The sequence below is a fragment of the Diplotaxodon limnothrissa genome, linkage group LG12 (genome assembly GCF_057381915.1).
Source record: "Diplotaxodon limnothrissa isolate DT_005_m linkage group LG12, D_limnothrissa_male_GT1.1, whole genome shotgun sequence".
NCBI classification, from domain to species: domain Eukaryota; kingdom Metazoa; phylum Chordata; class Actinopteri; order Cichliformes; family Cichlidae; genus Diplotaxodon; species Diplotaxodon limnothrissa.
Genome location: NC_140607.1, coordinates 20,887,241 through 20,913,532, shown reverse-complemented (window position 1 = coordinate 20,913,532; position 26,292 = coordinate 20,887,241). Strand labels below are relative to the sequence as shown.

General features: G+C 40.8%; 2 protein-coding genes across 3 annotated transcripts in view; both read right to left on the bottom strand.

Annotated features, from left to right (window-relative positions):
- Nucleotides 1-4,882: 4,882 nt before the first annotated feature.
- On the bottom strand, nt 4,883-5,644 carry LOC146621252 (uncharacterized). The gene has a single exon (XM_085366998.1). The coding sequence runs from the start codon at nt 5,642-5,644 to the stop codon at nt 4,883-4,885; it is 762 nt and encodes a 253-aa protein (XP_085223124.1).
- Nucleotides 5,645-11,407: 5,763 nt separating this feature from the next.
- Nucleotides 11,408-26,292, bottom strand: part of coro1ca (coronin, actin binding protein, 1Ca) — a 33,988-nt gene continuing 19,103 nt past the window's right edge. For both annotated transcript variants that reach the window (XM_085367298.1, XM_085367300.1), the window contains exons 3-11: nt 17,853-17,975; nt 15,986-16,115; nt 15,700-15,881; nt 14,243-14,362; nt 13,798-13,902; nt 13,535-13,680; nt 13,275-13,332; nt 12,904-13,146; nt 11,408-11,779 (exon numbers count right to left, since the gene is read on the bottom strand). In XM_085367298.1, coding sequence (XP_085223424.1) covers nt 11,660-11,779; nt 12,904-13,146; nt 13,275-13,332; nt 13,535-13,680; nt 13,798-13,902; nt 14,243-14,362; nt 15,700-15,881; nt 15,986-16,115; nt 17,853-17,975 — 1,227 coding nt within the window. In that variant the 3' untranslated portion in view covers nt 11,408-11,659. The remainder of the gene's footprint in view (nt 11,780-12,903; nt 13,147-13,274; nt 13,333-13,534; nt 13,681-13,797; nt 13,903-14,242; nt 14,363-15,699; nt 15,882-15,985; nt 16,116-17,852; nt 17,976-26,292) is intronic.

Below are 26,292 nucleotides of genomic sequence, written 5' to 3'. Positions count from 1 at the left end.
GATATTCCAGAAACACGCTTCGCCGATCCGATCAGCTGTTTGTAACACTTCCTACGTCCATCAGCGCGAACTATCACATGACCGCATGACCTGCCCGAAACCGGAAGTGACGTCATTTTGCGGAAATGTAGTTTTTTTACGATCGGGGCCTTATGAGCCTATACTTGTGTTTTAAAAAGTTATGTTTGAGTTTATGACTTTCTGTGTCGTTTCTGGGATGCTTAGGACTCATATTGCACTGCTGGAAATAGTTTATTTTGATGCATATGCTGTTATTTTGCAAATTTGCACTATAATATTTATTTTCGTTTTTCCTGCAGTGTATAAAAATTGGTGTATTTCAAAAATAAAACTATGAAGACACTCAAAATAAATTTCCTGTGGTGGGAAACTAGTTTGTGCAACTTTTTTGTATTTACAGTTTTGAGGGATGAGCCTCTTAAATTTCTCTAACTAGAAATATATGTTAAAAAAACAAAAACGATTTTCAATTTTTTTGTAGTTTATTGCACTTTTTTGCAATTTATGTAATTACTATGCACCTAATGCAGACATATTATTAAAGTTTGGGCTATAATGGTTGTATTGATGTATAGCAACTTGAAATGCTCCCAAAAATGGCTCCACAGCATGTAAAAATATAATATAAGCTCTGGCGGACTTGGTTCTATGGTAGGTCTTAAAGGGTTAATTAACGGTTAATAAGCAGCTGAAAGATCCCTGGTTTGATCCAGGAAGGACAGACAAATTCCACTGGGGCTGCATCAGGAAGTGCATCTGACATAGAAACTCTGCCAAAACAAACACGTGGAGCCACCTGCTGTGGTAATCCCGTGTGGATAAGGAAACAGCCAAAAGCAGCTTTATTAAAGGTTAATGAACCATTTATTAATACCAGTACTCCACCAGCACACTCTGGTACATATAATGACCTTATGGAAAAGAGCTGCAGAGTGTAAAACCCATTCATGGAATTGCCAAAACTATTTATAAAGCCACTTCTTACGTCTTAAAACCCCATGATATGGTGTGACTTGTTATAAAGTGATGCCAAAGAGTGAAAGCTGCCTCACTTACCATTCTTCTTTCTGTGTATTATCTGCTCCTCCAAAGAGACAGGCAGGGGTGCTTTCCCATGCTCCCTACGTGATCGACTGTCCCTCTAAAGATAACCAACGTTGCTGAGAATTCCAGGCAGATGCTCATCAAAGTTTAATGACAGCCTTAAGGAGCTCTATTACCTGTTCTTGATCATCTTCTCCATCCGAACTGACCAAGAAGTCCTTTTGTTTGTCAGCTGTTTTATGATGAACAAGCTGAAAATACAAAAGACATTCAGAAAAAAAAATGGTATGAAAAAAAGGATGTCCTAAATATTCTCCTGTTGGAGCCCAGCTAAGGTGGAGGTTATTAGTGACTTTAGTGAAGATGTGCTACAAGGTTTGCATCTTTCTGGAAGGAAGAGTGAAAGTAAGGGGCTAGCATTTTCTCGAATTATTTAGCACCTCATTGATAAAAGAGCAGGGAATCTGAGCCCGGTGTAAGGCTCTGTCTGGGCTCACGTTTCAGCCACCACATGGTTACACTTGCTTTTCAGCTGGTGCGCTATCATGTCCTGTTTGATCTTTGGCAGTTTGACCTACTTAAGACCTGAAAGAAGTTTTATGTTTGAGGATTAAAAAAACATTCTTATGAATTTTCTACATTTTTAAAACAGATTTCAGATGGCATCATGATTTATCCATGTCACACTGGAAATAAGATATATTAAAATACACAACTGAAAGAGTTGCACTGTTCATACAGCATCAATATTTCATTACTTGCTCAAAATATGGAACAAAAGGGATTCGACTTTTTATCATAATTCTAATGGGAACAAATCAGGGTCCCCAGGATTTGTATAAACAATACATGAGCTCCTGTTTTGTGCCAAAGGGTCCGTATGTATCTGGATTACTGCTATTGAAATATTAAACAATTCTGTACAGTTGCCAGCAAAGGACAAAGGGGGCTCTCGTCATCTCCAGGCTCGAGTACCTTCTTCTGCAGTCCTGCGAGGTGATGGTGCCAGCGGCTTCATCCCGGCCAATCAGAAAGCTCTGGCAGTGTTTTTTTTTTCTTTTGCAGATCAGGGGTTTGAACTGTTAAAAGAGAAGACAGCCTATATCATCACAGAGCAGATATCACAGATCTGGCATTTCGGTAATTACCTTAAAATAGTTACCAGTGATTTCTGTGTGGACGCAGGTCAAAATTACAGATTCCCAAGTGGAACATAATGTGCACGTTGAGATTGTCCTCTTGTTTTTCCGAGACCTTCCTCGCCTTTTCTAATTGTAGGTTTCCACAGGGTTGTATCTGTGCTTCATTTGGCGTAGCTTCAGCCATGTACGCTGCTACATTTACGGCACTCAGAGACATCTTTTTTGATAGCTTTATTAAATATAAGCAAAACAAAACGGTCTTTTTGTAAACAATTCAAGTGTCAAAAAAGAAAGCAACTGTGGCTGAGGTTAGGTGGAAAACAGTATGTCAGCATGACAAAAGCATCGGCACATAATTCAGGCTTAGATTAGATGCTCAAGGTCATTAACTTAACAACAGAACAGAGTAAATTAATCAAAGAAAATCAGATAAGAGAGACAAATATGCATCTGTCAAGCCTATACACGTAAGCTAAACATGCCAACTGTCTGTCCTTCTACTCACATTTCAAACGTTTACACTTAAAATAAAAAAGCATAATTTATCGTATACATAAATGCACTAACTATTTAAAAGGAAAACTTAAACATTTGTTTTCTACTGCCTACTTTTTTATACATTTGCCCATTGAGAGCAGGTCAAAGGTATTAGCCGAATAAATATGTACAGTCATCGTACAAAGAAAGTGACCCTCTTTCAGTTCAAGACAGTTCAGAACAGCATCCTGTGACATATTACAACATGTCACTGATTTAACAAAGACTAAGCTGAAACGCAGAAGCAGTGTGTGGAAACTAAGTCCACCCTTCCATTATGAAGTAAGGGGGTAACTAACAGCCAGGTACTGCTGATCAAATGCATTTGATTAACTAATCATTTGATTAACTAATCATTGATTAACTAATCATTGGCAGGTGTGAGCACCTTTATAAAATCAGAGGTTTGTAGGTCTGTGGTATTCAGGTGTGTTGACACAATGCTGAGGATGAAAGACATCAGCAACAGTCATCAGTGTGGGAAAGGTCATAAGGTCATTTCCAAACAAACTGAACTCCATCACTCTACAGTGAGAAATATAATTCACAAGTGGAAAATGTCCCAGCAAATTCACCACAAGGTCCACGCCCCTAAGATCTACAGCTCAGACTGTGCAGGCCTCAGTTAGCATGTTAAATGTTAAAGTTCATGACAAAACAATTATCAAAGAAAAGACTTAACAAATGTGGCTTATTTGGAAGGGTTGCCAGTAGAGATGCTTAGGTTTAAGTTACATCTGATTAAACCACAAGACCAAAGCAGACATGTGTGGTCACTGTGCACGGCGCCATGTTTAGGGAAAACTGAACACAGCATATCAGCACAAACACTTCATAACAGCTGTCAAGCACGTTGGTTGCAGCCACTGTGTCCACCATGAACTCCTCTGCATACCAAAGTATTGTTGAGTCTAATGTGAGACCATCTGTCTGACAGCTTACGCTTGGCCTAAATTTGGTTATACATCAGGACAATGATCCCAAACACAACATCGAATCTACAACAGAATGATTGTTGCAATGGTTCAGCCAAATTTCAGATCTCAGCTCGATTGTAATGCTGCAGGCCAAATACCCGCAAACCTCAATGAACTGAACCACTGCAGCAAAGAAGAATGGACCAAACTTCCTCCACAACGACGCGTGAGACTCGTAAAGTCATTCAGAAAACAATGACTTCAGATTATCGCCGCAAAAGGAGCGTACTTAATGTTTCACACTCTGCTTCTGCATTTTGGTCTGCAGTTTTTCAATTTAAGACCTGATCATTCTTTAATATGTCCTGATACGTGAAACCTTAGAACTGAAACACACTGTGATCTCTTTTTACCATGACATGCAGTACACATAGTAGATTTGTGGTAATTTATACAGCCTTTGTTCAGATACCTAAAAATAACACAGTTAAAAGGTTTTTAAAATAAAATATGATATCATGTGAAACTTAACAACCCGATGCAAACAAAATGAAGTAAATATAACTGTAAATATAAAGAGAAAGTTTTGCTACTTATCACGTCAAGTTTACTGACATTTCACTTTGACTTATTTACAGCACCGAACGTGTTGCTCTAAATGACAGATCCAGATGTTTTCACTCCAGCAGGACATAATGAGGAGATTCCTTTGGACAGGTATGTGGAATAATACTTTATTTTAGTTCCCTTTGAAAGTGTTATTCACAGGAAAATAATACTTATTTCATAAAGTTTTACTGCCTCAGTAGCACAGTGGTGTTATGTTTTTTTCAGTAATTACAGGAAAAAGAAAAATCCTGTGCTTGCCGTGCCAAGTTAAAGTTGTTTTCGGCACATGAAAACAAAGTGGCTGTTAAAAGGGTCTCGGTATGCTGCTATCTTTCCTCGTGCCTGCTTATCAATCAAACAATTTGAGCTGTACCATTTGTAATCTTTTCAGTAATCAGTGATTTGGGTAATAATCCTCTTCACTGTATATTTAAATCTAGATCTTAGACTTTAATGATGGGTAATTTTTCTTCATGAGGCATGACTTCACTTAAATATAGACCTATTTCCCTCTGTAAGGCTATTCTAATGAAAACACATTTTGAGGACCCATTTTGCCTTTGCCCGTTTCTGATCTTGTTTTAAAAGCGAGAAAAAGCCCACCACTGTGACCTAGTGGTGGCCTTTTTTCAGATGGCAGGTGCAGACTGGCTGACTGGAGCTAGAGCTGGAGCTGGTGCTGGGACTGGAGCTCTGCTGAACCTCCTCCCTGTGCTTCACCTTCTCTTTGTGTTTTGGTTCCTCTCTCCGCTTTTCCACTGCCTCTGTATCTCTGACCTTTCTGACCTCCTGTCGAGGTGATGACCGGACGTCTCTCCCTCTCTCTCCCACCAGCGCCTTGGAGGGCATCCGCAGGTTCTTCGGGGAGGACATGCTCTGAGTCTGGACCCTCTTGACGTGATCGACGGCGTACGGTTTCTCCTGCAGGTCACTTGAATCCTTGCGTCCTCCGGCTTTATCGGCCGTATACTTCCTGGGTGGATGAGGTAGGGGCTTATATGCCTCCAGCTTGCGCTTGTGACTCATTGCAGAGGCACAGCAGATGATGAAGACCATGACGATGAGAAGAGAGGTCACCACGATGATGATGAGCATGTTCTCCTGCAGGAAGTCCACTACTCGGGTCAGGACGTAGTCCTTCAGACGGATCATGGTGGTGGTTATGGTGTTGGTGAGAGTGGGACCCCCGGTAGCGGCGGTAACGTGAACAGGCGCGCGGGTGGAGAAAGACACCGGGAAAAGGAGCTCCAGCTCGGCTTCATCTCCGCTGCCGTCCATGGATATGTTGTAGAACAGAGGTGTGGCGTGACACACAGAGCAGCACAGCGAGAGCAGGGTCACACAGGAGACCTGAAACACCAAGTGAGACTTCATCTTCTCTTTGAGTCCTGCAGAAACAACAAGAGGATGCTTTTAATTTCAGGCAGCACATAGACTCGAAGTCACTGAAAGAATAACGTTGATTGTTAGGTGAAAAGATTTGGGACTGCCTTTCTCAACTTTAATATCTGATCAGAAGGCATGTGGTCCTGTCTTGGGTAAGATTTATGACGTGCACGTTTCTGGTTGTACTGTCTCTGTTGGCAAGTGTTGTGCACACGTGTAGTGCTCTGTTGGCTATTTTATTTTTAAAGCTTGGCTTCATTCTGATGGATGACAATGTGCCCAACAGCTCCTCTAAAACAGCTCTAAATCTTGTTGGTTTCATCCTCACACATTAGGAAGACATAAAATGTAATAGCTTTAGTTTTAATGTGGTCTGACTGTTTCCCTTAAGACCAGCAGCCTGTTGCAGTGACTCCTGGTTTTCAGGTGCTGGTAGGACAAAAGCCTCACTAACTGTTGCTACTCTTTATCTTAAGCTCCTCACTCACCCTAAATATTTACCGTATCACATCTCAAGTGTGACTGGTATCCATCTTGACCCGGGTTTTTCATTTGCTGCCTCTCTCTCTCCTGCACCAGATCTATTTTAGCAGACAGCAGAGTAGCCATTACTTACTCGGGGTGGAGACAGTGAGTTTGGAGCTGGAGGCCTTATAATTTGTAAAGCAGAGGGAGGCCACCCATCCACCACACCAAAGCCAGGAGGAAACTGTATTCTAAAGCGAGCACAGAGGCGTGGGAGACCTGCGGCTCTCGCCTCTATATTTACGCTGGGCAGCAGCTGCTGTTCACCAGCCCACAGCAGCACAGTCTCACTGAGGATATTTCTGCTTCCAGGAAAAGCTGCATTTACACCACGACTGAGTGAAACCTCCTAGCTTGCTCAGTGTTACATTTCTCCATCCTTTTCTTTTTGGCTTCCTCTCACTGAGAAGATTTAACCGAAACCAGTGAGTCTGTTAGCTCTGCAAACCTGTTTAACTCTTTAACCCAGTCTGTAATTACACAGTGCTAAGCTGTAAAGACAAGCTCCCCTTCCCAGTGTGGTCAAACATACAGCATGTACTGTGCTGCACCAGATGGCGGGCTGGGTCTCCATCCTTGAATGTACAGCTCTAGGATGGCCCTGCCCCTTAAGTCCCCATAATTACAGCTAAAATTACATTTCCTGTATTTCACTAGAGGGTCGCCCTTATCTTCAGCTCAAAGCCTTCTAATTTGTGACACTTTAAAGCTTTTATAAACTTAATTACATGAAAAACTTTGAACGTGCAGAGCCATATTTTACACATATACCTATCTCACATTCAGCCTGATGACCCAGTGTGCAGCAACTTACTAAACAAATGTTAGACCATCTCAAATATTTCTTGACATACAATTGTGGCTACCTGGTACACGGTGCAGATTCAAGGTTAGACATTTAGATCTTTTTTTTAAGGAAGTATTCAGAAGTAAATAATCCTTAAATAAGTCGTGCATTCAAAACTACAGAAGTATTTAAGAACTGTACCAACGATCCCTTTAACTTTTGCTGCAATATTACGACTATTACAGTTGCATGTTGAGCGGTTTTCCCTTGCAGTGAGTAAATTATAGCACAAGATTATCAGCATAGTTGAATCTGTAGTGATGCATCACATGATTTACAGTTGGATTATGGGAAAAGTTTGCAACATTTGAATCTCTGACATAAAATAGTTGAACCGAATGTACTTTTGCACAAACATTCAGACTTCATTTATTTCTTCATCACTATTTGCCACTCGTGAAACGAATGTATAAAAGTACAACGTATGAAAGGTCAAACATCCTGAAAATATTTGGCTTCTCTTTAACCTTGAACTTAATTTCACTACAAATGTAAAATGTATACTTACAGGATGTGCTAGCCTCGGCTTCTCTTCTGTGCAGCACAAAGCAGTGAGTAAGACTGCAGAAAGAGGGAGGAAAAGGGGGAGACAAGACAAGACGGACAGACGAGAAAGTAAGAGTGGAAGACCGTTTCCGAGGATTCGCCCTCCCTGCTGACTTGTGCCGACTTGTTGTTTTACTGAGCTCTTAAAAGTATCCTCACCTCAAACTCATGTCCAGCCCTCCATCTTCAGGTTCTCCTCCCTCTTTTTCTTTCTGAACTTTCTATCCTCCAACAGCCTAACTCTTGGTAAGTTCATGTAGCCGGCCATGTGGGACCAGATTTTTTTATCATACATATGTTTTTTTGAGAAACATTTGATCTGAGCATGGTGATACTTCACACTAACAGGACAAAAGATACGCGGGATGCTCTACAAATAGAAACAGTCTTTATTTGCAACGAAAGGCTAATTTGCCACAGTATGTGCTCGTCCATTCACAGTCTGACTGACAGATACAACCTTAGCCTCAGTGTTTATCTTTAAAACAAATATGTTGCAGTTGGTGCATGTTAGTCCCAAGTTCTTCGGAAAAGGGTATTTCTATTCTTGGTGGGGCGAGTTCCACAACTTTTTTTTGGCCTGCACTGAATACTCTCTAATTACGTTCCTGCTGATTACAGCCTGTCTCTGCAGGGCATACAAGACCAGTACAGGGAGAAAGCACTCTTTTCATCCTGAAACACATGTACAGAGCAAATATATGAACTAAATGGACTTTTAGGAGCACTGGATAACTGTTTAACTTGCAGGGCATTTATTTAAGGGTGCTCGTGTTTCTCGTCTTGTTACACAGTACTGCGTAAAAGTGTCAATTATAGTTTTTTTTTCTTTCCAGGGAGCCAAACCTTTCTTATAGTGGTCTGAAAAAATACTTTCTGAAGGCCATTTTCTGGAAATCTTTCAGTTTTCTTTGGACATTGGCTGCTTTTTCATTCATTTTCAGTCCAGTTCTTGTACCTGTCCATTTTCACAGGAATGTTTTTCTTTTTTTAAGCCACTTAACCCTGACCCATGAATCATCCATGCATTAAAAAAAGGCACCAGTGTTGTGTCTGCACATAACAAACAAAGAACCAAGTTCTATATTTAGCCACTTTGGAATAAAGTAGGTGTTATAAGAGGCTGGTAGTAACTATTTGTTAAGTTGAATCTGTAGAAAATGGTAAAGATTAAAGTGTGACAGGCACAAACTAGCATGTTTGCACCAACAAGGGGATTCCCAGAGAACTGTTGGCCAAAACCTGCACACATCTATGTGATTAAGAAACAGAAGAAAAAAAAAATCTAGCAAAGACCTGACAAGACGTGAGAGAAGATTTTTCCCTTCAGTTGGTCCATCTTAAGGATGGCTCATACCAAGTATTGAGTTTCAAGCTTGTTAGAACTGTATGAACTCAGAATTGACTTTTACTTTATTCAAATGATAAAAAAAAAACCCCAAAAAAACCCCACTGCTACTATTTTCAAGCCACACAAAGAAATGAGAAATAACTCAAGACTTTTGGGAATGCATGTTGACTGTGTGTGTGTCATACAGTAGTACCTAATAAAGTGTCCAGTGAGTGTCATATTGATCATTAATTGGTGTATTTGTTAATTAACAACTGAACAGTGAACTCATTTTAAAAATTCTTTATTAATTTTTCTTATAATCAATGGTTTGATATTTGAAGCAAGAATAATGAACAAAAATGCTGAGCAGACCTCCACACGAGGCTTTCATCCTGGTTCATTTTTCATCAGATTTTCTTTCTTGATAACCTCCGACGTAACGGAGGTTCTGCTTTTCTCATGATGGCAAGGTGCAAGGAACAAACAGGGGGAATGTTTAAAAATCCACCTCCCACACAAATACCCTCTTCAGCACATCCACAAAACAAAAGAAATGGGGAGGAAAAAAATAGATATGGTCACGTTATTTACACAGTTCTCACTCATTTTCTAGACCTCAATTACAAACATACATCTATCTTTCAACACATTTTTTATTTTTCCACCTACAGTGTCCCTTTGGATCTCTATAAGCTACTACTCCTCAAAACTCCGCTCTTGTGCCAACAGTGCTAACCCAGAGAGTGGCAGTCTCATATAAAAGATATGGCAGTATGACCAGTGTCAGCCAAACATGCATCACACTCTACATTTCCTGTCACTAATATTCTCAGATTATTGACGACTCAGCTAACAGATTCCTGGTTTTACATCATTTTACATTTTAAGCTTGTACCCCAGAGGAAAGTGTCACAGCGTCAGGGGCACAATGTGTTTGACAAACCCTGACAAAGTAATGCTGCCTGGTGAACTTTATTATGGACTGGCAGGACTTCATGATGTCACACAATACGTAAGAAACTGAGTCCTTTGAATTTTGTACTGAGTATAGCACCTCAAAGTGGGTTTAAACTCCAGGCACCTCGCCTCCATTTATTCCACAAAACTACTCACAGAACAGTCGACCTACAAAGAAACCAAAAATAATAAAACACTTCCAGGGTCACCTCTATGGCACTTTCAGGTCTTTACAGTGGTAACATTTATTAAAGGCAAACAACAGATTGAACCATTACCCGTCTCAGCTTCCCACAGGGAAACAATCTTTAAAAAAAACAACAACAAAAAAAAACAACAACAACTCAGGTTGAAAAATATGATCCATTTTCAAATTTGACTGCACTAAATTGGAGCATCTGAGAAATAGCCAAGATGTGGAAGTGCTAAGAGGGATGTAGAAACAGCTGGAACAAGAAACAGGATTTAATTGAACATTGAAGCAATAACCCAACTACTTACTTCTTCTAAATTAAAAGGAAAACTCTGTAGTGGAAAGTCTACAGTGGCTGGTACCTAAAAGGCCAGAGACATGAGGACCCAGATTAGGCCTTTGAGGTCTAGCCAGCTTTAACATCACATGTTTAAAAGCAGTCAAGTAGCTGCGGGATTATTTGATGTCATTTTAGAAAACTTTCTTTTGTGCTTGTACAGAAAACGCAGACATCAGATGGCAAAGCAAACAAAAGAGCAGTGACAAAAAAAATGAGCCCACTGCACTTGACTACAGTGATGTGCTGAGCAAGCACATGGATAACCAAACAATCGGGTTGGAGTTTTTCCTCGCAGAAAGAATGAAAATGCAAAAGCTCGTCTTTCCATGAGCACCACATAAAGAATCCCAACAACTAAGCAGTGCGACCGAGTCACCGCAGTGAGTGTGTTTCCCCCCCCCCTCATACCAAGAACAGCCAATAGGAATTGTGGAATGTGTCACTTTCTTGAATAAGTGCAGAGTGCATGTTGGTAAAGCAAGGTAGAAAGGAATGCATGTTTACTTGGACTATTACGTCCACAGTCGGAATGATGGAAAAGCGACAGGAATGAAAGGAAACAGCAGAGGCGAAGTGTGGATTTCTGCAGCTTCAACAGAGACCGCAAGAATTAGTCACTTAAGGTTGTGTCTGAGTGTTTGGTGTCCGCTGTGGCAACCTGCAATGTATTTTAACTACAAATTTAATCTGTCAGTCTCTCTTTCAGAACCATCCAATTAAATTATTTTAATTTCATAGTGCATCACTGATTTTGTTTCTGTACTTTAAAAAAATACTGCTAAGGAAGTGTAAACAAAAGTCCAGATTTGGCAATGTCTTAATTTTGGAGAAGGGCAAACACCAAACACTGAGGCCTACTTATAAAACATGATGCTATACAATGATAAATTGGGGGTGGGGGGCTGTTGACATGGTTTTCTTGATCATTATTCTAAAATGCAAAGAATTATGTAAGATCTTTTTATACAAGTAGACACAATTTAAAAAAAAAAAAAAAAAGACTGCCACAGAATAAAAGGAAAAGTCCTTTGCCACCAAAAAGAAAGTATTTTCTACTAAATCTGCCACATGTTCTTCTTATTCCACCTGTTTTAAACTGAGGGTTGGGAGCTGGCTAAGAAAAAGTTCATCTGGAATGTTGCTAGGGATCTTTGCTAGGCAGACGAAACACTGTCATTGAGATAGGCAGTGAGTGTTCCCGCCCACCCCCACCCCCAGCCAGTGGAGCGTCCTGAATTGTAGCGGGTTGGGCAAAAGGGTCCTTAAATGGCAAGTTTGGACATCTGCTCTTCAAGTTGGACGAGTCGCTTTTCTTGACTGCTGATCATGTCCTTGAGGGACTTGATTTCTTTCAAGATCTCCTCCAGCTTGGCTTCAGATTTCTGTGAGAGATACGAGAAACAAAAGTGAGACTTAATGGGCTTTTAACCATCTTTATGAAAATACAGCTACAGTCACTTTTAAAATGAGGTAAACCTAAGGTGGGTCCCTTAGTAGTACGCCTTGAAATCCGTGGGTCAAAGAAACTTCTAGGAATTTTAAGCTGGTTTTGCACACACTGAACTTAATGACTGCACCGATGAATAGGGCAGATCATAGAAAGATGGATTCACAAGGAGTGAGAGTCTAGTTAAATCCACTCCCTAACAGATTGCGGCAGGTTTAGTTTATTTAAATTCAACTTTTACCTTAAGATCAATCAATTTACTTAAAGAGACAAGTTTCTTCATTATTAAAGTTTGATGAATCCATTATTTACTGCTCAAGTTAAAATGTTCATCTTGATCTACACTGACCAAAATTGCTGGTTATTAATTTTCTTTCTCTTTTTTTTGTCATAATCTGACAGCTTTAAGTCAAGTGTCCTTAAGACAAAAGCTTCATTTCCCCTAGCAAGAATGACCTTAAAGCAGACTACTCTCTAATCTGTGCTACATGTAAGGCCCTTTGGGACAACATCCCAAGTTTTGTTTTAAATCAAGTGTGGTAGGATCTGGCAGTCTGAGGGTTAACATCTTTCAACACCACTGGAGCCCAGTGGGCTATGATTACAGAGCAGACCTTCACAGAGACACATGGGCTGGGACCAAGGCTGTGTTGTGGGTGAGGTGCTGCTGGACGCCCAGGAGCAGGGGCCCAGAGCAGCAGAAGACCTCTCCCTCTATGCGCCAGAGTGGGACGAGTAACATTTACAAACCACCTCATCTAAGTTTGGCAGCAATCTGCCATGACTAATAAAAAAAAAAAAAATGTAACGCTAGGAGCCCCAGACAGCCACCTGCAAGGAGATGAGACAGTGGCATAGCATGACCTACATGCAGGGACCTCAACATATACAGTGTAAGACTGTGAAATAAGGCATCTCAATCTACTGTTTAATCTAATCATGCAAAATAAACTGTTAAAAAAAACGACCTTACTCCTCAACACTACACGTCTGAGACTGAGTGACAACGTACTGTTAAACCGGTTTTAACTGGACACACTGATGAAAGCAAACACTCACAATTGATGGAGCTGGGTGGGAGGACTTGTTGGAAGAGCTCGACTTCTCTGAGTTCTTGGTGACCTTGTTGTCCAACATGTTCTTTTTGACCACTTTGAATTCACGGTTCTTGCCCGGGACGTAGCCATTCTTCAGAGAGATGAGAATGGGGTCTCCATTCTTACCATCAAACCACTCCTCAGCCTCCAAAGCAGGATCTGGACCAGCTGTGTCTGGGTACAAGTCGTCCTGGAACAGGTCCGACTGACGGGAGAGAATAGAGCAATAAGTTGTGAGGAAAAGAGAACTTGTGAATGTGGTGCTTGTGATTTAAAGAGTAGATTAGAGGTCTAAAAGCTGCTGCAAAGTAGCATGTTAGGGCGAGTACTCACCTTTCTAGGCACAGTCATCACAATAGGCTCACACTTTCTTTCATGCAGTTTATAGAACCTGCAACATAAAAAGCCTGGTGTTACTCACAGTTCAATACATCATTACACAATAAAAACAGCAGTTTCCTGTGGATTGTTGCATAACGGTTACAGTTTGCCTCCTAGTGGTCAATCAATGAACTCCACATTAGAGATGATGGAATAAAATCAAAACGATTTCTGGTTTCAGAGATGATGATTTAGGACCAGTCTTGGGTTACCTTGCAATTTCACACTTATTGACATCGAGGCCCCTCTTTGGCATGTAGCCCATACCCCTCTGGGGCTCCTTGCTGGCAAAGGTGTTCAGAAAGTGAACATAGGGAGCCTCGTCTGTGATTTCAAAGTAACGGATGCTGCTGTCTCCCTATCAGGATATAAACAAGTGTTTTATTTCTAATGTGTGCACATTTAAATTGAGACATTAAGCTTTGTGTTAGAACAATGCTTGATTTGATTATTGGGTGCTTAGAAGGAAACGCACCTTTCCACAGAGGTAAACGACATTGGTGTCTGGGTCATAGAAGGGCAGAAGCACTCCATTACTGGTGTCCATCTCATTGACAGTCATTGGCTCCTCCAAGTTTTGCTTAAAACAAAAACAGAAGAAAGATTAATTTGAGGCAATACTGTTCAAAAACATTAAAACACAGCTTTACATACCAAGTCCATAATGAGGCAAACTGAAGTGCTACAGGTGTGGAAATAGATCTTTAATCAACTCTGAAGCCCTTATAACTCACACAAGTTTATCATTACAACAGCAATGATCAGTAACAAACCTTATAGCGATCGGGCGACCCTGAACCCTCCTTTAATCATGCGAATGGGGGATTCCCATGATGCACTGAGCATTTCTTCTTCACCCACTCACATTGTGTTCATACACCACTCTGCATTTCATCATTAGTTATTGTGAAGCAGCTTACCGTATTCCAGAGAGCCAGCTGCCTCTCACTCATGCGACTGAAGCCAGTAGTGAGGATGTTTCCATCACTAAGGAAAATGGCCCTCATGGGGCGAGCGCCCTCGTGGGCTTTCTCTTTCTCCTGTGAAATAGAGGTTAATGGTTAGCCCTGCGAGTCCGTGTTACTGCCTTATCTGCAGTTCATCATGTTTGTTTCTGCTGAGGTCAGAGGTAGGAACACTCATAAACCTGCTTACTGGTGTGATCATTTAATCAGACAACCATCAGGCAGAAGTGAAATAATACGCAGAACACAAGTCTGAATGAAGATTTTTGATGTTTTATGAAAGGAAAATTCTGGTATGGGTGATTTTAAATGTGGCATGAATGCATCAGAAATATTCAGCATTTCTGATACTGATGGGATTTTCACCACAACAGCCTCCAAAGTTTCATCAGAACAGCTTAAACAAAACTCCACTAAGCACAGTTCTGCACTGATTCGATGTGAGCAGCTGAAGATTGGGAAAAACATGGTTTGGTGTGATGTTTCTCAGCTTTAGTTCTGCCAAGGAAGGCTCAGGCTTTGGTTATAAACTCCATGAATCTACAAATCCCAGGATGAATCCTTGGCTTTTAGGGACAAGGAAAGATTTCGTATGATTCCAACAGAGCATGTTTGGAATGTACGGAACAGAAGAATCAAAGCATTAAATCAGAAGCTGTCAGAATAACGTAATGCAATCATGTCAACACTGGAGCACAATCTCAAAGGGAGGATTTCAGCATCTTGCCCAATCCACACCACAAAGAACTGAAACTGCTGTGAGATCAAAGGGAAGCCTGACCCAGCATCAACAGGGATGTCACAATACCAGAAATCTAAGAGGCTGACGATGATACAAGCAAATACCACTTCAATTCTACAACACTATCAATCAAGTTAACGCATTTAAACATAACCTCTTATTTAACAAAAACAAACCAAAACAAAAAACAAACCACTTTCCGACACTTCTTGCATTCTGGTTTTTGGAGGTCTATGTTATATCATTAACCTGATAAACTAACTCAAATGCAATTCTGGCTGCACTGTCTTTTTTCCGCTCCGACATTCACAGCAAAATTTGAATGCATCTGTACTTGTTATTAAACTTTAGGTGCTGTTACTGCCCTATTTTCTCAGGTGCTTACAGCAGCCAAGGCACATTGTGTAAATTTTTACAATACCTTGGTAGCAAATTACTGTTTCCCATGACAGTCCTTGGTCTGAATCCAAACTAAAACTGGTAATTCATAATTCAGACTCACAGCTAACAACAATTTTAAGGGAACAATGTTACCATACCGGGGCTTACTAGTCTCTCTACTTCCAAATCAAAAATCCCTGCACCTGAATTCATATTTACCTTTTAAATACTTCAGATACAGTTCAATATAAAAACAGAAAATATGACAATTTATTTGCAAACTACTTACTCCAACAATCTCCTGCTTGCGGGGGTCAATAACCCGGATGGACTTGTCCTTGCAGGAAGTGCAGATAAGGCTTCCATTGCGGTTCCAGCACACATTGTAAATGACATCAGGATGCATGTCCTCCAGGTTGATCATGGCCTCGCCGGTGCCCACATTCCAGATGATTATCTGGTTATCACAACCTGGTGACAGATAAAGGTAATGGTGAGGTTTGTGTTCAATCTGATCATCAAGTTTTGAAGGCAGCATTGTTTTATAGATTTGGAAACACTGCCAGAGCTCATACCTGCACTAAGGAGGATGTTTCGTGCTGTTGGATGCCATGTGATGATGCCCACACGCTTGGAGTGGCCCTCCAATATCACCACTGGCTCAGACATGGAAGTGACTAGGCCATTCTCCGGAATCTGCCACACCTGTAAAGAGACCAGGAAGTCAGAAACTGAGAGCAGACAGTAAAAATTCTCTGAAGTATGAAAAAAAAATATATATTCTAAAGGATTTCATGATGATTATGCTGAACACAGTCTAGCAATTAAAATGATTACTGGATCTAAACTGTAATTACAAAAAGGAACCAGAGGGGGGCAGCAATCACTAAGAATTCACAGCATGTTCCTTACTGACTGATACACACAGTTAGACTTAGCAAAATATACTTTTCTTCAGTATCAAGTAATCCAACTAATTACTATTTCTATTGTTACAACGCCGTTACCGTTACTAACAAGAAAATGCGGTGCAGTCGCATTACTATTGTTCAACAAACAGACGGTTGAAGCTGTCTTCAGCTTACCGCACCTTATATCAGTTGCATGGAAGTAGCTGTCTATGTAAGTAATCTGGGCGCTACAGCTTTAAGTAGCTGCGCACACTCCTGCAGGTGGCAATCACTTTCTGGCAGACGATCACTTTTTGGCACAACACCTGGAGTTATCAGGAGCAGTGGCTAGCCACTGTAGAGCATAGGGAACTAACTCCAGATGTAACCCATTGCCATGGTTTAGGGAACAATGACGAGAGAATTAAGCCAACATGTTTTTGGTGTCAGGAGAAATAACACCGACCAAAGGAAACCCACACAAACCCAGGAAGAACATGGAAACTTCACATGTTCAAAACCAGATGGGTTGAAAGCCGGGACCTTCAGCAGTGCCAAACCCAACTCAAATTTTAAGAGATGTGCAGAAAAATGCAACATTATTACCCCACCTCAAAACCAGCTATTTAAGACTTCAGGATGTCAAGTACTGATTGGTTACTATTCACTAACACTATTTATAACATGATTACGTTGATTCATCTGATCTACTTTGTCATAACACTGCTGCATGAAAAGAATTTGAGGTTAAATTTTTTCCTTACATTCTTTAGTGCTCGGTGCCTGGCACAGGCATCCTGTAAAGGTTGTCCTTTCAGAGGAATAGAATGGGTACGCCTAATGCAGCATTTTAAAAAGAAAATAAAGGCCACTCCAGCACATTTTAACATTAAATTAGCTTCGTTGATGTCCAGTGTGTACTCTGTGATAACAAAATCTATTCCTTAATCTACAATAAACGTTTTATGCCCTGCCTACGTTATAGTCCTACTTTACAGGCCTGCTGTGTACACCAGCCAACCCACTCTTACCAAATCTAAACTAAACATCACTGAGAGTCTATTTAGGTTGTGAAATTTACCGTCACATGTTCTATGATATGAAGAGAGGAACCAGCAATAGTTCCTCTCTTCATGGCTCACACTTCTGCAAAACAAACCAAATAAATACTGCCTTGATTTAGCATGGGATTAACAGGAAGTCAGGCCTTTCAGGTGAGGAAGTGGCTGCCATCTAAACAGGCTGAAAGCCTATCCCAGCCTATTATATACCAAATAAGGACATATGGAGAAAAGTAAAACAGCAGCCTGAAAAAAGTCAGTGACCTCAGCTCAATAAATAGCTAAATCATTCCCCAGCTCTGATTCCTACAACACATATTTGAGCTTAATCTAATCCAGAGGGTGAGGCCTGCAACCATTCATGAGTAACCGCAGCCTTGCCTTTCGCAATAAGAGCATGTAGACTCTTGCCTCTTATGATCTAAAGAATGTATGCTCCTGTTGACCCGAAGAGGTTTGAGTTTGGGTGTGATGGGTGAGGCGAGCCTTACCATCACGGTGCAGTCCTCTGAGCCGCTGGCAATGACCTGGTCATTGTGGGGGCACCAGTCAATGTCCAACACAGGGCCTGTGTGACCACACACTGTGGGGTAGGATTTATCAATGCGGCCCGTCTGTAAAAACACAGATAAACAACAGAGTAATAAGATTAGTCTCAGTCTAGAGAACATTATCCATGCTGGAGGAGCGAGTGTGTTTTGAAACAGGACAATTACAGGATGATCCTAAATCCTACCTGCAAAAAGCAGCTTATAGATCTAAAAAGTACTTTGGATTTATCTTGTGCGTGCGTGCGTGCATGCATGTATGTATGTATTAGGGGTGCAACGATATTCGTATCGATATTGAACCGTTCGATACAGTGCTTTCGGTTCGGTACGCATATGTATCGAACAATACAACATTTGTAATTTATTTTATCAACTTTCCTTCTGACGATGCTGTCTGTGTGGAGCGCTCAGTGAATCTGCGTTCGACTACTCCGCCTAGGGTCGACAGTGCAGCCTAGGCGGAGTAGTCGAACGCAGATTCACTGAGCGCTCCACACAGACAGCATAGTCAGAAGGAAGAGCGCAGGGCACCTCCCCCACTCTCATTCAGATCTGGCGTTTGGAATTATTTTGGTTTTCATGTGACCCTGAAGGTAAGCGAGTCATGGACTAAAGTAAAACAGTATGTTGGATGTGCCATGCAATGCTCAATTACATGGGTGGGAACTAGTGTGTTAGCGCAGTTAGCTCGTTAACGTGTTGGCCGTCTAGCCCCATGCACGGGGCGATCGGCGGTAGCTCGTTAACGGAGATTTGCCGTGTTGTGGCGTTAAGGTCATTTCAACGAGATTAACCTGAAAGCACTAGTGGGAACACAACGAATATGACTGCACATTTACGCCGACATCATCCTAGTGCAAAGACAAAAACAACAAGCATGCTACTAACTTTAGCCGAGTCATTTAGACAGCTGTTAGCACATGATTCTCCTTATGCTGCTGAGAATATAGCCCAGAAGAAGCGGATAGTATAGCTTTTATTTTGGAAAGAGACATTTCTCTGTAATAAACTCTCTTTTCCAAAGATGAGTGATTCCTCAATCAGATACAGGGCTCGCAAAATCGCTAGCCCGACGTCCTGGGGCTAGCGATTTTTTTCAGACGGGCTACCCTGCCCGTCGGGCTATTGTAGGAAGGAAAAATATATGTCAATGCTTTTGCATTCTTTCAGAAATGTAGCTGGGTAATTATGTCATTGGCATCGGTGAGCCACTGTCAATATGTGACATATTGAAATTGCGTTTGAATTTGCGCTTGTTTTTTTGCTTTCACTTTGCAATCATGCGAACTGTGTATAGAGAGTTTATTACAGAGAAATGTCTCTTTCCAAAATAAAAGCTATACTATCCGCTTCTTCTGGGTTATATTCTCAGCAGCATAAGGAGAATCATGTGCTAACAGCTGTCTAAATGACTCGGCTAAAGTTAGTAGCATGCTTGTTGTTTTTGTCTTTGCACTAGGATGATGTCGGCGTAAATGTGCAGTCATATTCGTTGTGTTCCCACTAGTGCTTTCAGGTTAATCTCGTTGAAATGACCTTAACGCCACAACACGGCAAATCTCCGTTAACGAGCTACCGCCGATCGCCCCGTGCATGGGGCTAGACGGCCAACACGTTAACGAGCTAACTGCGCTAACACATTAGTTCCCACCCATGTAATTGAGCATTGCATGGCACATCCAACATACTGTTTTACTTTAGTCCATGACTCGCTTACCTTCAGGGTCATACGTCACATGAAAACCAAAATAATTCCAAACGCCAGATCTGAATGAGAGTGGGGGAGGTGCCCTGCGCTCTTCCTTCTGACTATGCTGTCTGTGTGGAGCGCTCAGTGAATCTGCGTTCGACTACTCCGCCTAGGCTGCACTGTCGACCCTAGGCGGAGTAGTCGAACGCAGATTCACTGAGCGCTCCACACAGACAGCATAGTCAGAAGGAAAGTTGATAAAATAAATTACAAATGTTGTATTGTTCATACATATGCGTACCGAACCGAAAGCACTGTATCGAACGGATCAATATCGATACGAATATCGTTGCACCCCTAGTATGTATGTATGTATGTATGTATGTATATAAATTAATTAGTTAATGACTAATGCTGGCTGAAATGAGTTATATGTACATTTGCAGTGAAGGCAGCCTACCAGAGCAATTATGAATTTAAACAAACAAACAAAAACTTCAGACCCAATAAAACAATTTCAATTTTTTAAATTTGCAGAGTGGGGAAACCCCCCAAAACAAATGCATTTAAAGGTAACACTTAACCATCCTTGTGTACGGTTAATTACAGTTTGGTGAGAAAATACAAAGAACAAGATTAACTGTGCGGAGTCAGAGATTTCTTTTAATGGAAGAATCAAAAAACAAACTAGTTCAGCATCACTGAAATCAAATTTAAGATATCAAGTCACATTACATGGCTCAATAAAACAATTTAAGCATGAAAAATAAAATTAAACTGCTTAAAGCCAGCCTTGATTTATAACATCTCCATAGCCAAAAAAACAAAACAAAACAAAAACAAAAACACTTGGGTTTTACTACAATCTGAGTTTGTGTCTAAAACAAACTGATTAGATTTAGCTCCTGCTGGACCACCCATAGTAATTAAGGAAAGTTTCTAGTAGTGACGTCAGTAGACAGTAGAAACATGCCAGAGATTCAGTGCAGCGATTTACTTTTAAATAGTAGCCCCAGATCAAACATTACTAAGCTCTTTATATAATCTGCTCACGCAATTCTGACTATAAGGTTACAAATGAATTTCTAATGTATGCACTTGCACATCCTTAAAGTCATACTGCAGATGGATTTCACCTCTAAACCCTATGAGTCCAGAGAGCCAGGTGATCTCTCTGCATGGTGAGGTGACCTATGCTCTAAAGCTTGGGTGACACACCCTAGTCTGTGCTGACTCCCTTGTGCCACTGCAGAGCCATAGAAATGATGTCACCCACTGTGGAAATAGTCCCTCTGCTGCAGGCCTATTTAAAGCATCATGGCTCGTATAATACAAGGAGTCCCTCACTGCCCACAGCTATTCTGAATGGCTTGACACGAGCTACTAAATCCAAGAACCGTATATTCTGTAATGAGTCAGTGAGTGCTGGCTGCAAGAGTCAGGACCACTGAGGCATTAAAGTAGACTGCAAATTGTACATGACAGACTTTATAGCCAAACAATTAATGTATTTAAAGCTTTTAAATATAAACATTTTACTTCTGATTCATAGCAAACAGATTTTGTTTTTATAAACTAATTATAACCACTATGAACCCTTAAACTCACACAGGCAATGAGATGGCACTTCAACCTTGCTGTTATTGCATACTTTTAATAACATGACTCATTTAAGAGGTCCACATTGATGCAAGTGTCTTCTGGGCCAGTCCAGACCTGCAGTGTCCCTGTGCTACGTGAAATATACCACGCTTGTACCAATGCTGTCACCTGACATAAAGCTGGGCTGTGACACACACTCCAAGTTTAGTGATCAAAGTCTGGTTTATGTGACAATGATCTCTGTGTGTGTGTACATGTAATAAGAAAAAAAATCACAAGATCGTGCCAGAACCTTGCCCTACTGAACACACCCTCAAATCCACCCTGAAGCCTAGTGTACAATAAGCTGACTTTGACACTACTGTCAATAGGTTTCTGTGAGCTACCAGCTTATATCACGTAACACTACCATTACATTATGAAAATATACACCTTTCTTTGTTTAGTAACTTACATTCAATTGAGCCAGGATGTTTCTGGGCACATAATTTCATCACATGCGAATGTATATTAGCTCGCAGTTAAATGTATTCATGGACAAGACTTCCCAAAGGCAATAGGAACAGGATGTAAAGCAGGAAGGACATGGACTGATGACCAGGTGTTTCAACAGAAACTGCATAAACAAGTTTGGAAAAGAACAAACCGATCACACAGATAAGATAACCCAACAGTTCAGAGCCATTTGCATTTCCACTTATTCTAGTACTATAGCATTCCAAAGAGGGCATGAAGACATTGTCCATATGTCTGTAGTGTCAAGTTGGAAAACAATACACAGTAAATTAGTAATTGTAGCACACATTTCCCATCATGCTTCTCTTTAAAATGGTAATCTCATATTAAACATAGCCAAAATTAAACAACAGGATACTTGCAAGTAATCCCTGTGAGCCAACTCTAGAGCCAACGCTCTAAACTCTTTTTTAGCATAGCTCTGGTAGCAGTTTGAACAGCAACATCAAGCTACTTTATGTTCTGTTAGTGAGGGGTAGACAATGGGAAGAAAGCAGACTTAAAGGCAGGTGGCCTTACAGGAAGAACAGCCATAAGGGCTTGTTTCAGTGAAAGAATGAGCTGAGCGGCTGCATCAAGGCCCAATAAGAGATAAACAAAGATTATCTGCACAGGGAATCATGCAAGGCTACTAGAGTAGAGTCCAAAAACAAATATGTAGAGCTAAAAAATTAACAAACTGTGTCAGACCTTCTGGTTTCCTTGTCCTACGCTTCTGAAGTTAATAATAAATGTTGGTCTGATTATTCAAGACCTTGTATGTGATGAGAACGATTTTAAATTTCATTCTGGATTTAACAGGAAGCCAATGAAGAGAAGCCAGTATAGGAGACCTATGTTCTCTCCTTCTAGTCCCTGTCAGTATTCTTGCTGCAGCATTTTGAATCAATTGAGCAATTTTAAAGGATTTTTCTTACAACATCCTGATAATAACTTTACTACAATGTTCGTTGCATATTATGACTCCTGTGTTCTGCTAAGCAAAAAGGATCAATCCATAAACATGTCAGCCCCTTTAGTCTCCGTTGCCCTTTCGCCTCCCGCCTGTGCTAACCGTTTTACAGCCTACGAGTCTCGTCTGATCCTCGTCTTAGTGTGTTTTATGAAGAAACAGATACACACAGACCGAGCACCCCTCTGTGTTTGGGCCATACTGATTTGTTAAGTAGGGCTTAATTTGTACAACACACACTTGAGCATAATATGACCCCCTATGCTCTATGAGAGAATTTTGCCTATTTTTATTTATTTATTTTAATAAATAGCACCTACTCTGCTCAACTCCACTCTACTCAGTTTTTAGTGTTTTCCATTATATGGTAGTACCTGGTAACAGGTGCGTGTTAGTATCTACAGAACTGGGCTTTCAAGCAAGCTGAGTCGAGCTGAAAATATAATGTCAGACTGCAGGCCACTGATTGGCCAAGGAGTGATGTCACTGGATGAATCACGAGAGCGACTCCTTCACAAGAATCAAACATAAACACAAAAAGCCATAGGTGCAGATACACATCGCGTCAATGTCATCCATTGTTGTGGTGTGGAGGTTTTAACTACAGATGACATGTTACAGTAAGAAATAGTTCTCAGATGGAACCAGAAGCACGAATACCAAACTCCAAAAGAGAAACTGATGTTTATATCTCATCATTTTTCTACTAACAGGATAAGTTAAATCCATACTTTATGCTCAAATCTACTGTGATATTTGTAGTCCCAATAACACTTCAACTAAACTCCCGAAAACCCAGGCATGGCAGAAGAGGCCGACAGTTCGACCAGAGAGCCAGGCGTTCTTCACATTCCACACCTCAGCCTCAAGTAGCTCTGTTATGAGTATGACTAATGAGAGCAAGTGGGCTGCTAGGGTGTCAAATGTAACACCCTTTGAGGTGTTAATGGTGTTTGTGTCTGATATACACAATTAGGAATTTCAGGGTCTGCAGAGCGAGCACAAGCGGCTTGCCTCAAGTCTGCAGAAAGTTATGATGACATGATACACAAGTTCAGGAACGCAGCTGGCATGAAGCAGGGCATCAGTAATTGTGAGCATGGGAAATTAACAAGCACCAGTGGGATTGCCTGTGTATAGCAGTACACCTATTGTGTGCATCTTAAAAGTCTCATATTGTGAAAATGTATTGTTTTGTGGTTTTTCCCCCACCTGGAGGCATAAAACAAAAGCTGTGAACATTTTTAATACGTTACTACTTTCATTCCTCCACTACATCTATCTACATACATCCACCTTTAAAAGCCATTTTCAACTTTCCACATTAAACTGCAGCTACTTGCAAATCTTCTGTTATTGGTTGCAAGAGTGAATAGAGATTCCTTAAGACTCAATACAACTATCCATCCACCAATCCTTTCTACTGTGTATACAATTCAGGGTCAGAATACTCTGGGGGTCACTTTGCAAGAGGCAAGGCACACTGTGGACAGGACACCAGTCTAATCACAGGGCTAACACACATTCATGCTCACATTAACACCTACAGCCAACATAGAATCAAAAACATACTATTCAACTCTTTGGATGGTGGGAGGAAGCAGAAGTAACCTCAGAGCTCACACAGTCACACGGAGAACATACCGACTCAACAAAGAAACCCCCCAGATGGTCAGCAGGTTTTTACCGGGAGCACTTCTGCCATGAAGCAAGAGCATTAACCACTTTATCATCCCATGGCCTGCTTATTGGTTATTGCAACTGATTCAAATGCTAAATCAAGTGTGAACTTTGAAAGCTTGAAGAAGAAGAAAGAAAAAAAAAAATCAATAGACTGGACATTTTCTCCACCTACACCCTCTACTTCTAAAAATTATTTTTTACAGCCGATTTCCTCATTCCACTCTGCTTAGAGTCCCTGAAACTGCCTGCTTTCTATAGTTTGTGGCTAGCCTTCTGGCTCAGTACTGCATATATGAATGACAACTTTTATACTGGTTAAGCAGATCATTTATTTTACACCATTTGCCTCATGAGAGACAGCAGTGAATTAGAAATTGTGCATTTGAGGTGTTAGAGAACTCTGCACTTTATTGCCGTTTTTACAGTAGACAAGGCATGCTTTAAAAAAAAAAAAAAAAAATTATATCTGCTAACTAGCAGTGCTCTGGCCCTTTCCTGCTGTCATACTGCAGGAACCCAACTCATTTCACGTGGCAGTTTTAAATACTACCCAATACCATATCTCAGCAACAACATAAAGCCTCTGGTTTGGGTGTAGGTCAACAGATTATTCAAATTGTACATTGCCAGTAAACCCCAGCACCTTTGATCAGTAAATAACCCAACCTTTAGGCCCTGTGTATTCAGGCAGGTATAAGACCTTAACACCTCAGCAGAGGAGTGTACAGTGATAAGGCAACTTGTCCACACCTCAGCAAAAAAAAAAAAAAAAAAGTCAGCATTTGAGGAACAAGAAACTGCACCAGTATAAACCACGCCTACACGAGCAGCAAGCGACTGTGCTCACTGCTGAATACCTAACATGTCCATAACTACACTACAGACATTTGAATCCTTTGAGAGGAATGTCTGAGGCCTAGAAAACAACTGGTTGCATAGCAACAAGTAAGGCTGCAGAAAATAAGGGTGAATCACACCCGATGGATACAAAGCACAACACTGAAACATACACAAAAAAAAAAAAAAGAAGAAAAATGCATGAACGAGATTCCCTGAAGGCAAAAGAGGACATTCTTCTCATTCACACAAGGCCTGCACACCACACTTCCTCTCCTTGCAACTCAACATGTGATTCACACATGCACACCACTAACAGGGTCTTGCATGCATGCCGTCCAGTGCTAAGAGCTTCATGGAAATTTCCACTTTTGCAAGTCTCAGCCTATAAAGCTGAGGCGAGGAGCTAAGGTAGAGATAAACAGCTGAGGAGTAAGTAGCAACGGCGGCTCTGTTACACACGGAACATTATCCCAAGATTTACAACCTCCGAATGATAGGCCAGGAACAATGCAAAGCTGGCTGTAAACCAGAGCCGTATTTCACTGAACAGATTAAGCAAGCATACCTGTAGATAGTGTAGAGTTTATTATTAGATATTTTGCAGCCAACATCTTTGCAGCATCTTTGGTGACAGAGATTACTCAAATGAAAAATCAAAGCTTCCATTATCTTCTAGTACGTCTAAACAGATATTTTACACCCCCTGAGGGATGGACTCTCCTCACGTCTATTATGAGCAGAGGACATGCTGTGACAGAGTTCTGCACTTTTGGCTGAAAGCTGCTAAAACATACTTGGAACATATATATGTTAAGTTGGTAATGCATTCAGATGTAGATAGATGAGAAATGGCTGCAAACTAAATAAATAGCTAAAAAAAGATTTATTTCTAAAAATTTTCTTTAAAGATTTGCTACTTCAAGAAAAAAGCCAGGAGTAATACTGATTATCACATTAAAATATTTAAATACGGCACTTGGATACAGTGAGTGACTCATTGACAGAAACAACATCTGACTCCAACCCAATTCTCTCATCTTGGCCGCTCTTCATATTTCAGCCTATCCCAGAATTCACATGTGTACTTACACTGCACG